Source organism: Euphorbia lathyris, chromosome 10 (assembly GCF_963576675.1).
Source record: "Euphorbia lathyris chromosome 10, ddEupLath1.1, whole genome shotgun sequence".
Taxonomy (NCBI): domain Eukaryota; kingdom Viridiplantae; phylum Streptophyta; class Magnoliopsida; order Malpighiales; family Euphorbiaceae; genus Euphorbia; species Euphorbia lathyris.
Genome location: NC_088919.1, coordinates 1,362,553 through 1,375,758, shown reverse-complemented (window position 1 = coordinate 1,375,758; position 13,206 = coordinate 1,362,553). Strand labels below are relative to the sequence as shown.

The 13,206-nt window shown below is 33.7% G+C and overlaps 2 protein-coding genes across 3 annotated transcripts; one reads left to right on the top strand and one right to left on the bottom strand.

The window, feature by feature from the left end:
- Positions 1-2,405: 2,405 nt before the first annotated feature.
- LOC136208481 (universal stress protein A-like protein) lies at positions 2,406-3,617 on the bottom strand. 2 transcript variants are annotated; one of them, XM_065999393.1, is made up of 3 exons: positions 3,357-3,617; positions 2,693-2,915; positions 2,406-2,617 (listed from the first exon to the last, which is right to left on the bottom strand). In XM_065999393.1, the coding sequence occupies exons 1-3, from the start codon at positions 3,583-3,585 to the stop codon at positions 2,524-2,526; spliced, it is 546 nt and encodes a 181-aa protein (XP_065855465.1). In that variant the 5' UTR covers positions 3,586-3,617; the 3' UTR covers positions 2,406-2,523. The 2 variants fall into 2 exon arrangements, with proteins under 2 accessions (XP_065855465.1, XP_065855466.1); XM_065999394.1 differs by having other exon boundaries at positions 2,693-2,894.
- Positions 3,618-6,301: 2,684 nt separating this feature from the next.
- LOC136209517 (DNA-directed RNA polymerase V subunit 5A-like) lies at positions 6,302-13,105 on the top strand. The gene is made up of 4 exons (XM_066001008.1): positions 6,302-6,758; positions 10,885-11,061; positions 12,358-12,471; positions 12,761-13,105. The coding sequence occupies exons 1-4, from the start codon at positions 6,447-6,449 to the stop codon at positions 12,884-12,886; spliced, it is 729 nt and encodes a 242-aa protein (XP_065857080.1). The 5' UTR covers positions 6,302-6,446; the 3' UTR covers positions 12,887-13,105.
- The last annotated feature ends 101 nt before the right edge of the window (positions 13,106-13,206 follow it).

Below are 13,206 nucleotides of genomic sequence, written 5' to 3'. Positions count from 1 at the left end.
GGAATTCAACAACAAACTCGGAGCCACAATAGCTATCTCGGATTGATGTTGAATTTTGGTGTCGGCTTGAGGTTCTTGGAGAGATGTGGTCGGTCGGGCCCGTACGGTATATGATCTTGGCAATGGCAAAACGTTGGTAGGCAAATGAGACAGATTTAATCTTCAACTTTGGGAGGCTCGTTTGGGCGTTTAAAAACACGGAATTAGACGAGTAAATAGGCTAAATTTAATTTCGGAATATCAGGAACAAACTTCTATAAGGGATCGAAGGCTAAAACGGATGCTAAGTAGACGAAATTGGGAGTTGAAACTAACTGGACGAATCTGGAAAATTCTGGAAACAGAATGTCTAAAAGAATTTGGGCTGTAAAAATCGGCTTGTAACTACGGTTTCTGGGCACGGAATTGGGCAAATAAATACACTAGATTGAAATTCAGAACGTCAGTAACAACTTTGTTGAAGGGATTGAAAGCAAAAAATGACTTTAAACGGACGAAATCGGGCTTTGAAAGTAGTTGGACGAATCTGGAAAATTAATTTGAAAACAGAGTTTTAGCTAGGAATTGAGCAAATTAAAGGCTTGGAATGCTAAATTGAATTAGAAAAACTTGGAAAGAGGCTATTGGAACTTGAATTGGAGCTAAAGAGAGCTAAAAAAGGAATCGAAGCTAAGAAAAACGAAGAACGAAAAGAAGAACTTTGAAGAACTAAGAACTTAAAACTAGAAACTAGAGAGCATTGGAAGGGACCTTAGGAAGGGGTTTTGTTGTGTTGAGTTGAGTGATTTTTATGAAGGAGAGGGGGTCTATTTATAGTATTTTGGAGTGGCATTTTGGTAATTATTAAGTGGCATTTTGATAATTATTCACCAACTAACTCAACTACCTCCATGCCACATCACCCCACTACCTCAACTTCCACTAACTACCATCAACTTCCATTGACTGCTTCCAACTGTTGCCGGAAGAGACGATACGCCCCGCGTATCCTTGGTTACGCCCTGCGTATTGGAGGTCCTGAAGCTTGTGCTTTTCGTTGATGGTATCTGCGCGTGGCGCCTCTGGTGTTACGTCCCGCGTAGGAAAGTACGCGCTGCGTAAGAGAAGGACGCCCCACGTGTTTGTGCTCCTGAACTTAGAACGCCTTGTTGATGCGCTTTACGCGTGACGTGTCTAGCTTTACGCCCCGCGTACTTGAGCCTCTGAAGTGGAACTTCTCCGGATGTGTGGTATACGGCCCGAGTATAGAAATACACGCCCCGCGTGTTTGATTGACGCCCTCATTGGCTGGAGATGAGTTTACATACATATATTTATTTTATTTTTTTCTAGAAAAATGGAAACTATACCCTAAAATCAAATATAAACTTTCTATATACATGAAAATAAAATTTATTTATTTTGGACCAACATAAGTTTTACTTTGTTTTTTTCACCATTGGACGAACTTAGTTTAACCATCTAATAGTGGAAAAAACAAAAGACAAGCTTACTTTAACCATCTAATGGTGGAAAAAACAAAGTATGACTTACTTTGTTAAAAACAAAGTAAACACAGCTTAACCCGCCATTAAATATTTATGATTATATCAAATTTTATTGATAAAATAAAATTTTATCAATAAAAAAATTATCAATAGCTATTTATTTTAAAAAAAAATAAAAAAGACTTAAAGCATTATTTGGTCCATGACCTATCCAAAATTTTATCATTTAACCACTGAACTATTATTTGGTCACATTTGACCCCTGACCTATCCCATTTGGTAAAATTTCACTAAATTTATATTCAAACTTTAACCGAATCGTTATCTCATTGACGAATAATGATATTTTAACATTTGAACTTGAAACGTGATATTTATTAAAGTGTTTTTACCACATTATATGAAAATAATTAATTAGATTAAAAAAGAAAAACAAATCCTAACTAACATCTATTAAGTTCAAATGTTAAAATATCGTTACTTATCAATAAAATAACGATTCGATTTAAATTTAAATATAAATTGGATGAAATTTCACCAATTGAAATAGATCAAAAGGCCAAATGTGATTAAATAATAGATCATGGACAAAATGATAAAATTTTAGATAGATTATAAACGAAATAGTGCTTTAAATCTACCTTTTAATAGGTGACATTTGTAAAATAAAAATAAATATATTTAATATAATACAAAAATTATCAATTTAATTAAAGATAAAATAAAAATATTATTATCATTGCGGTTGACGTGAAAGCCCACTTCATCTTTTCCTTTTCAATCAACTTGCCAAAATCAGCACCATCATCCTCTTATGATGTGCTAAACTGATTTACTTAAATTTCTTTCTAAAAAGAAACGTTTTTTAGAGTATCATTGTTTGCTACATTTTTTTTTTATATAAACTGAATTCTCTCCTTTATTTATAAATCCATACATTATTTTACATATATAGACCATTTTAAAACATTCACACTCTAAACAATCTCCATATATATAATAATGATACAGTACATATAATTAAAACTAACTGATACTACTTGGTAAGTATCTCCCTTGGTGGCCTGACAATAAGGATAGGACATTTTGCATGATGAGAACAGTAATCACTTACACTCCCTAAAAAGGCCCTGCAACCAGTCAAACATAAACAGAAATTTAGACATCTAATTTTGTAAGTTAAGAGTTATGGGGAAAAAAAGTACCTCTTAATTTTGCCAAGGCCTCGACTGCCAACAACAAGGAGATCAACGGGATTCTGCTCAGTAGCCTGGCAAATCATGTCTTTTGCATCTCCTTCAACTACCAGAGTTTCCGCTTTCACCATCTTGTCACTGCACATATTCAGCGCACGGGAGAGCAGTGCTGCGGAAGTCTCTTGCTGAGCTTTCTTCACCGATTCCACTACTGAGGTTGGGGTATAAAAAGCTGCATTAATCATCAATACAACAATCACTAGCTAATTAATATATCAGATTTCGAAGGTGTTTATTTACTCCATTTTTATTTCCCGTTTGTTTGCAAACAGCAAACAGCAGAGCTCGAACTGATAGTTAAGGCTCAATCATATATCTTATATTAATTGCCGACAAAGCTCAAACTGATAGTTAAGACCCAATCATATATCTTATATTAATTGCCGACAGTAAACAATATATAAACTGGCAACATGTAAACACAGCCGTAAACAGTAAACAACATATAAACTGGCAACATGTAAACACAGCCGCAAACAGTAAACAACATATAAACTGGCAACATGTAAACACAGACACATACTTACGTAAGTAAATAGTAAACAACATATAAACCGTAAACCCGTAACCGCAAACAACAAACAATACACGTATACATGTAAAATGAAATTACCAGCTCCACCACCAGGACCAACGGGGTAAGCACCGAGGCTAAAGGGCTGCTGAACATGAATCAGAGTGATCAAACCACCTTCAATGCTAGGTTCATTAGAAGCACTAAAAAGGGAATTAATAAGGTTGTCAAGTGTCCATTGAAGAGCATAGAAGCTTCCTTCACTTTCATCAATTGCAACCATCACTTTCATCTTCTTCTTCCCAATCATTTCTCCTCCACTCTCCATCTCTTTCTCTCTAATTAACCCTAATTTAAGATTCTAAGTCATATATATAGTGATGTGATATGACTGTGTGGATGGGGGTATGGGGTAAGAAACTTCCACGTGGATTGTCAATTTAGACAGATGTAGTTCATGCAGATACTTAGTTAAACAATATTATGCTATTGCAAACATAAAATAACAAATTGTAGACATCAGCTTTCTTTCTTAGGATCAGTATGTATTAAATCTTGCTTTACATTCACATGTCATTATTATATATGCTTCTCTCATATGCACCTCTTCATCCCTAAGATCGGGGCAGCAAAAATGTTATCAAAACCATGATATCAAAATTAAAACGCGTAATTTGGTACCTGCGATAAATAGGGTGGGATAGGATAAAAACAAGAGTCAATTATTTCATTTTTATTAAAGGGATAAAGTATGAAAATAAGAAAGTAATGAACTTTTTATCTTTCAAATTTTATATTTAGCACGGTGATATAGAAAGTGGGATAAACTTCTACCATTTTGAGTAGAATGGAAAAATTTATTCTATCATTCAAGTTATAATGTTTCAAAGTTCAAATAAGGGGATTATAGTAAAATATACTATTTTATCTCTATCTCTACCCTACGAAATAAATATGATGAATTAATAATTCTCAATTATCTAATTTTTATCTTATTCCTATCTTTTATCCTTATCAATATCTCCATATACTTATCCAATATCAAAACTCACCCTCAAATTTTCAGTTTGATTTATATTGAGTTTGTTAATCTTTAATAATATAATAAAATTCAGGGACAATCCGGGTTGATTCTTTTTTTTTTAAATTTATAAAATTAAAAGAAAAAGGTAAAATGATAAAAATAAAAATCATTATTTTTTTTTTTGAATCTTGACATTTTTTTTTTCTTTCTATCTAATTTAATGTAAAAATCGTTATAATCAAATTAAAATACGAAATACGACGAATCAATCTAATTTATTAGGTTTCAATTTGAAAAAAAAAATAATAATCTCAATTTCCAAATGATATACCTAGTTTATAATTTTAAATTAAATATATATATATATATATATATATATATATATTATTTCGTTATTCGGTCTGACTAATCCAAGTCATTTAATTGAATCAAGTTATCCATAACTCAATTATAAATCTGGTTTGATATTAGATTTGGTTCTGACAATATTAGGTAACAAGACGCCTTTTACATAGGACCTATAATTATAAGGACTTTAAAATTTAGAATATGTTTATTTTTTTAAGAATAGAATATATTTAATTAAATATAGATATTAGCTTAAATTAAAACAATATATAATAGAATTCATTTTCTACCATTTCTCAGTATTAAGGTGCATATGTTATTTAGACATTTAACAATTCAAAACACATTTTCAATTCATTTATTGTTTTTATATCTTTTTAATACAAAATTTAACTTAAAATCCCCCCAAAAAATTGAAATGGGTCGACTGGGCTCAGTCCGACCCAGGTCGCTAAAGCCCGTCTATATTTTGAGCTGCTTGGGATTTATAAAAATAGCACAGCCCGCCTATTAATATTAATTAATAAATTTATATATTAATATTTATCTTAAGTTCAAATTTAGTTTTTTTATTTGTAGAAATTATACATATATATTTTAGGTAGATTTATATGGACTATGTTTGGGATGTGATTTTTGAACTGAGCTCAGCCCGATCCGAAACCATCTAAATTAACAATAGAACTGAATTGGATTTGGGATGAACTTTTTTAGATAAAAGCCTAGTAGGACCGACCCATATCGGAACACTGTAAAAATTTACAGGGCTGATCAATTTTTTTTTTTTTGAAAAAATTTAAAAGACAAAATGATGTATTAAGTGAAATTAGTATTTTGATCTTTACTCTTACCAAAAGAAAAAAAAGTATTTTGATCTTTACTGAGTAACTGCAAGTTTGCAACATTTATCACTTCATAAATAGTTTTAAATCCCAAACATACAACATCTTGGATGGATTAAATGAATTCATTAAACAACATAGTATGGAAGTTTTCAATGTAGTCAAGCAAATAAAACTTTTGCAATATATAATTGGGTAATTAATTTATTAGTTCCTATATTTTGACAAAACACACTGTTTAGTCTCTATATTTTTAAAAACATATAGTAAGATCCCTAACCTTTTTTTCAGTAAACTGTTTAGTCCTTCCGTCTGTTTGTTAGATTTTTTACCGTTTATTACTTCGGAAATTACTAAATTACTCTTTATTATTTACCTTCAAACTTTATAAGAGAAAATGAAATTTAGAAGAAGAAGCTGTTTGTATGGAGAACAAGAAAAAGAACAGACCCAATGTTTACGAATTTGAACAATTAAGAAGAAAATCAAGAAGAATAACACTCAAAGTTGATTTCAGATGTATTAGAGTTTAAAGGAAAAGAAAATAAAGGAAAAGAAAAACGCAAATCCAAATTGACGACCAGAATCTTCATGAGAGTCTAACGGCATAGACTAAACAGTTCACCGAAAAAATGTTAGGGACTAAACAGTTCACCGAGAAAAACGTTAAGGACTTTACCATGTGTTATTTAAAATACAGGGACTAAACAGTATGTTTTGCCAAAATATAAGAACTAATAAATTAATTACCCTATATAATTAACTGAAATAATTAAAATGTAAACAAAATCGGAAATTGCTATTAAAAAGGGAAAAAGCTCAGACAAAATCTGACGACTCTCAGAATGAGTCAAATTCGATGCACAATGACCAATGCTGAGATACTTAAATGGTGAGACAGACAGACAATCTACACCCAAACTCCAGCCCCCAATTTCAAAATTTTCAGACTCACTCAGTCAGTAGTAGAGAGATATGGAAGAAAGTGGGATTGAGAATGGGAATGGAAATTTAAATCTAAATGGAGATGAAGGAGGAGAAGGAAGCTTTAACATGGTGCCATTGCGAAAGTGCTTGAGCAGTTTCGTCGATGAAGGTAGTGTTGAAAGTCACAGATACTATCTCTCACGAAGAACTGCGCTAGAGATGTTAAGAGATAGAGGATATTCTGTTCTCCGCTCTGAAATTGATCTTTCTCTCCAAGAATTTCGTGCTACTCATGGCCAGAATCCAGATCCTGATCGCCTCAGAATTTCCGCCGTTCACAAATCAGATCCCTCTAAAAGGGTATTTATTTATTTATTTTTATTTTTGTTTTTCCTCTCTTCAGTTCTTCTTGTTTGGTTGCTGAGAATTCTTACGAAATTGAAAAGAATTCAACTTGTTAATTTAGTTTGGAAGAGTGGCTGATCTTTGCTTGCTGTTAGTCTTGACTCAGTTTTTGCTTAGGCGTTTTCACCTGAACTTGGTTCGCTTTATACCATTCACTGCATGCAATTGCTTTTAGTTATTCCTCGCTAAAGGGCGGCCCGTTGCACTACACTTCCCCGTTAAGCGAGGGTACCGGAGGGATACCACCACAAGGTTGTATTGGTGGGCAAGCCTATCCTGCCAATTTTTCGGCAAGAAGCGGCTCCTAAGTGACCACTCCTTCACAGGAAAACGACATTTACCTTAGCGCCGCCAAGACTTTTCCAAGTCTCGGCCAGCCAACTCCTACCGAAGGGGTTTATCCCTTTAAGCGTCCCGTCAACGCGTCTGTTGGTATTCCGTTCCGGTGGGACTCCCTGTGTGTAAACACGCACTATGGGCTAACTCCCGAGCCATTAGTGTCCATAGAATTCCACTCTACATAGACATTCGCTTCTCTTCACGAAGGTCGAATGCCCCACTCTCCTAGTCCCTAGTGGTAAGGCCGACAATGATGGTGGTGATACTAATAATGCTTGTGTTGTGGTGATAATGTTAGACATCCCACGTTGCTAAATGAGGAAGCTATATGGGTCCTTAAATATGTGAGACAATCCACACCTTTGAGGTACCTTTTGGGGTGAGTTAGGCCTTTGTTTACATGGTATCAGAGCCATGGTTCAATGTTGGGGCTCCCGCTTATATTAGCGTCACGCACCAAATGAATTGGGCGTGTTAGACATCCCACATTGCTAAATGAGGAAGCTATATGGCTCTTTAAATATGTGAGCCAATCCTCACCCTTTGAGGTACCTTTTGGGGTGAGTTAGGCCTTTGTTTATAGATAATAACCTTGGTAGGTGCATCTGATTAATAAGTTTGAGGCTGATCAGACAGCCTTTAGGGTGGCTCCTGCCCTTCTGCATAACTTGTATTTGAACTCGAGATCTAACTTAAGTAACAAGAGGCTCTTTATACTCAAGCCTGTTAGTTATTGATTTTGTATTAAACCCGAAACAAAATGAAAGAAAGAAGGAGGATCTGAATTTTCTAACCAATCCATAACAAGAATATGGTTAGAATGACATCAACATTGGAAACTTACTATTTACATTCCTAGTAATATAATAGGTTACTGATAATCTTAGTAGTGATGAACAATTATTATTGGGACTCTCATCATGCGCCACGCCATATGTTGCACAGACACTTCTCTTTAGTAGCATTTCTGCGTTTTGTTTCCATTTCGTATTGGTGTCTGTTTTCATTTGAAGGCTATTTTATGAAGGTTATGTTTTGGAAACAACACTTCCCGAGTCCATTTCCATGTCTGTGTCGGTAACGCTTAATGATATTTCCCTAAAACTAGTACTTTTCATCTCTTTTGCTATTATAACTACCACGTGATCATTTTTACTATTATAGCTATTGTTGGTCATGGAAGGATCCAGTGGGGGGCTCGAGCACCCACTGGTCACCAAATACACTAAAACTTCTATGAAAATTGTGTACGGGTTTATGTAAATCTATTTAGCACCCATGACCAACATAAGCACCCACTGTCAGTGAATCCTGGATCCGTCACATCATCCTCTTTTCATTCTAATAATATCTGTAGCTCATCCACAGAAATATTATGGTTTGACCATCTACCACCTTCATTGCCACTCCGTTCTTATTGGCATCTACTCATTATAACTAGCATACTGTATTTAAAGAAACAATGTAGTTTTCTGGAAATTGAAAATAGAACTATTGCTTTTGGGTGATTGGAGACAGAAAAATGTTTACAAGTAAATTCCTAGCGAACTTTTTTCTAGAAAATTGGAAAACCTTGCGTTTGGAAACTTTCCTGAAAACTGCTTATTTAGATCAAGTAAAGAGGTCCTTGGGAGCCTTAATAGAGAGAAGATGTTACCATCTATAGGTAACTTTTATTTTGTAATATATTTTCACAATCACTATTTAGGTTGTATAGCCGTAGAAGGTAAAATCAGACTATTATCACTGTATATTCATCTGTTTATTGAAAATATGATGATAATGGAATTGAGCCATTCAACCAAATTCTATACGCACAAATCTTTCCTCTCCCTTAAAGGTCGTCCTGTTGTACTTCATTGAAGATGTCTAGGGTAATTTCTGCTTCTTCTCTATCAATTTGGCTCTTCCCAAGTACTTCTTTGTATACTACCTCAGTCCATCCTTATTTTACTTCCATACTATTGTTCGTCTTAGACACATGTTCATAGAAGTTTGCAATAGTCTCCAATTCCCTATCATTAGCGTAATCTCACAAAAAGCACATTACACTAAACCTCCCAAAAGCAAATTGCTTGCAAAAACTCACCAATTGCATATCTTTTACTTGTCAAAAGGGACTGAATTGCTTAGGGAGGAATTGACACAGCAAATATACTCCTCCAAAATATACTGGAGAAAGTAGTTAGCCTTTACCTTCTTATAAATTACCGTACCTTTATATAGAAGTGGATCCAAGATAAAGTTTCAGGACAAACATATAATTTCATGGTCTAACACTTATAGAACTTGTAAAACATAAACAAGGATGAAAGGATTCAATAAGTTGCTTTGATATTTGGCCACAGAATTTTGTGAGAAATCACACAGTGGTTTTCTTTTAGGTGCACTTTGAGCTGAGATAATCAATTGAAGTTGAACTATTATTTTCACTAAGCCCCATGGAACATAAATATAAGTTTTAGGACCCTGTACCCAGATATCTTCTTTGACAGATCTCTTTGGTGTTTTTCTACCTTTACCTATTGTGTCAGAATTGGGTTACAGCTCATTAAGGGAGAACTCTACGATCTCTTAGGATGTAATTGGATTTTCAACTGATAGCAATTTAATTAATGATCTCCCTTTAAATAGACAGAATTACAATCTAATAAGGGCTGCGTGGGCAGCAACAAATTAGGAATATAGGAAATAACAACAAATTAGGAATAGAGAATAACCAAGTGTTGCCGAAATCAAAAGCTATCGTAAATGGTAGCTATCTATTGCGGAAAATCAAATTAATTCCTAATTCTATTAGGAATGAAACTTAGTAAATAAACAAAACATCAATCTAAATAGGATTCTAAAGCTTCCCGATTCCTGACACAATGCTTTATCTTTCAATGGGGGAACAAAGAAAATATATATTATCAGGGAAATTTTGAAGGACGGTCGGAATTTTTTTATTTTTCAGAGGTGACAACACAAAAATAAAACAATTAATCATGACATTGTTTTTGGAGCATTGCGTAAAGTGTAGATATGCCTTTGCCTTTATCCCACAAGCTACTCGCATCAGCTTGATATATGTTATATTCTGCAATTCATTTATTGCTGATATTTGACTCTAGATGCTTCGTTTCTCAATCATAAACCTAAACAAGTATTTGTTTCCTATCATATTCCTCTAGGAACATTTCTCTTAGAAGCGCTTTCTCACAAGTTACTTGATATATAATACCCGATTCTCCCTTTATGGTAACCCTTTAACATCCTTTTGTATTACCATTTCTCTTCTATGCCCTTGACAACAGCTTCAATTGTTTTTATTAAAAAAAATTGCTTCATGCTGTCAAAATTTCTTTTGAGAATAATGTCATTTTGAGTGGTTCTGAAATTCAAACAGAACCTCGGAGCATTGAGCATGAACAGCTGTAATGTCTTGGCGTATTCTATTTAAGCTATCGACATCATTTTTTAGCGGGCTTTTTACCATTTTGTGTATTGACATAACTTAGCAAATGGTTTGTATGTCAGGCTCACTGATATGATTGACATGTCCAAATGTAGGACTAAATTCTTTTGCTGCTGTGATCTAAATGTATATTATAAACAATGATAATGCTGTAATAAAATGTATGATTGCAATGGAATTTCTAATGTTTTGTCTAGTTATAATTTTTGTTAATAAGCATGTTGCCTGAGGACTTCATTTTGTTCCTATTAAGTGTAATGCTGTTGAAAATTGATGTCACTGCAGATTCTGGTTATTTTCTGTGGACCTAGTGCAGTCAAAGTTACTACGATTCGCGTCATTGCTTCTCAGATTGCTAACAAAGAGAGTTTGACTAGTCTGATTTTGATCTTGCAAAATCAAATAACAAACCAAGCACAGAAAGCACTGGATCTTTTCTCGTTTAAAATTGAGATGTTCCAGGTACATCAGCCAATGATACATTACTAGTTATTTCCATATTTACATATTATTAGAAAAAAAGAAGATAAAATGCAAGTTTGGTTTTATTCTATGTTTGTTTGTAAGAAAACTTGTCCATCTATGCAGGAGCAGATATGAATAGGCCACTAGAGAACAATCTGTGTAACTTTTCTTCATGCATCATTCCTTGAAAAACTGCTGCATTAAACGGTGTCAAAGCCATGTTGGAAAAAGCTTGTCGTAGTAGAAGAGTGTAGGGCAGCAATTAATTTTTGACTCTTAGGCCCCATTTTTTTGCCGGAAAATATTATGGAGGAAAATATTTTTATGATTTTCTAGTTTGTTTGGTTGGGAAAATAAGTCAACGGAAAATTTTAGGTTAGTCAATAGAAAAAATATATGAAGAAATTGAGTAAAATGTTTTACACTTTTGGAAAGAGTAAAACATTTTGGAACCCTATTCCATTTCTTCTTACCCTTTTAAAAATAGTAGCTATTGACCACTTATTGTTTTTGGGTGTTGTAGCCGAACACCGGAAAATATTTTATTTTCCAAGGAAAAAAAATTCCCTTTCCAATTTTTTTCCAAAACATAATATTTTCCGGCAAACAAACTGGCCTTAATTTAGAATAGGGTGATTGTAATGCAGAAATACAACATAGTTAGGTATAATGACAACCTGTAGAATAAAACTCTGATCAGAAAATAGAAAAATGAAAAATAAAATACATAGGCCTCATAAAAATCTGAAGCACTTTTCTCATCAAGTTGGTCACTATTTGGAAAGGGTAAAATTATACAGCTTTGATGCTTTCGCTGTTATGGTATACATTAATACAAGAAGCCTAGAAATCAAATAGTTGTTGTGATGTCATGCGCCTGACCGACACTACTAGGTGGATGTTTAGCTCTTGATTATGAGTGATGGCCCGAAAATAAATTATTGTTTCGAGTCTATTAAACATCTTCATTTTAGTCTTTTATTTTCAATTTAAGAAACATCGATCCCAGTTTATTGTCATTGTAGTAGTTTTTATCATGCAAGCTTAACTGTTGTCTTATATTTTTGTGTACTGATCTTAGTTTTGTTTTTTCGTGGCTCACCTCTATCAGGTGCACGCCCGCTCCTTTCTCTAGATGAAGGACCTCATAATGCCTTTAGTTACTATGTCCATGTTCTGGATAACATTTGAAATTTGAAAAATATATGAACTCTTACACGCTAGTGATATTGTGGTGGATGCAATGATCTTAATGTGTGACTCGATATCTTACCGTCATTTACTTTGTATTAGATTACAGATTTGCTTGTTAACATCACAAAGCATGCATTGAAACCAAAGCATCAGATTCTGACTGAGAGGGAAAAGCAAAAGCTATTAAAGAAGTTCAATATCGAAGATAAACAGGTTCGCTCGCTCGACAAAAGCTACAATATTAGTCTCTCTGTCTATATATGGTTAATTCATGAGTGAAACTGAAACATTATTTAGTAATTCTGGTTTATGCTCAGAGATAAAACTCATGATTGCAATCTCAAATACTACCTCTCTTGTTGTCGGATGTATACGACACTGCTAAATACTCTATTTTTCTCACATATATGTTTAATTTACTGAAGCTAAAGTATATGCATCTAAACTTTTTATGTTATTTGGAAAGCAACTATTGTATAATGACAATTGGTTATTCGGACAGCTTCCTCGAATACTAAAGAAAGATGCGATTGCTCGATATTATGGTCTGCAGAAGGGACAAGTGGTGAAAGATAGCTACAGTGGCGACATAACCGAATCGCATGTTACTTACCGTTGTGTCTGGTAGAAAATTGTAGTCACATATTTTCTTCAGCTTAAGCTTAATTAAGCTTCATCTACAGCTTGCTTTGCTATTTAGGATGAGTTTTCCAACTCTGGTAGTGTGCCATTGTATTTCATGTTTTGGTATTTTCAACTCTTTTTTAGTTCAATTTCTGTATGTGACAATGTAAAGTAAAGTGTGAATTTGACTTTTAATCTATATGTTTGAATGTTTTGCAGTAAAGTTTTTTAATTGTCATTTTTCCTTTTTCTGTTACAGAAAGTGGGGTATTGTGTTGGACAATATAGAGGATGATCCGTCTTAAATATTTTTGGGGTCTTATG

Bases quoted from the DNA above. Each gene is read 5' to 3' on its own strand.
- LOC136208481 (XM_065999393.1), bottom strand. From the start codon at position 3,585: ATGGAGAGTGGAGGAGAAATGATTGGGAAGAAGAAGATGAAAGTGATG. The intron at 2,916-3,356 runs GTAATTTCATTT...TGATTAATGCAG, and splicing joins TGGTCCTGGTGGTGGAGCTG to CTTTTTATACCCCAACCTCA. The intron at 2,618-2,692 runs GTACTTTTTTTC...GACTGGTTGCAG, and splicing joins GGCCTTGGCAAAATTAAGAG to GGCCTTTTTAGGGAGTGTAA.
- LOC136209517 (XM_066001008.1), top strand. From the start codon at position 6,447: ATGGAAGAAAGTGGGATTGAGAATGGGAATGGAAATTTAAATCTAAAT. The intron at 6,759-10,884 runs GTATTTATTTAT...ATGTCACTGCAG, and splicing joins AATCAGATCCCTCTAAAAGG to ATTCTGGTTATTTTCTGTGG. The intron at 12,472-12,760 runs GTTCGCTCGCTC...TTATTCGGACAG, and splicing joins TCAATATCGAAGATAAACAG to CTTCCTCGAATACTAAAGAA.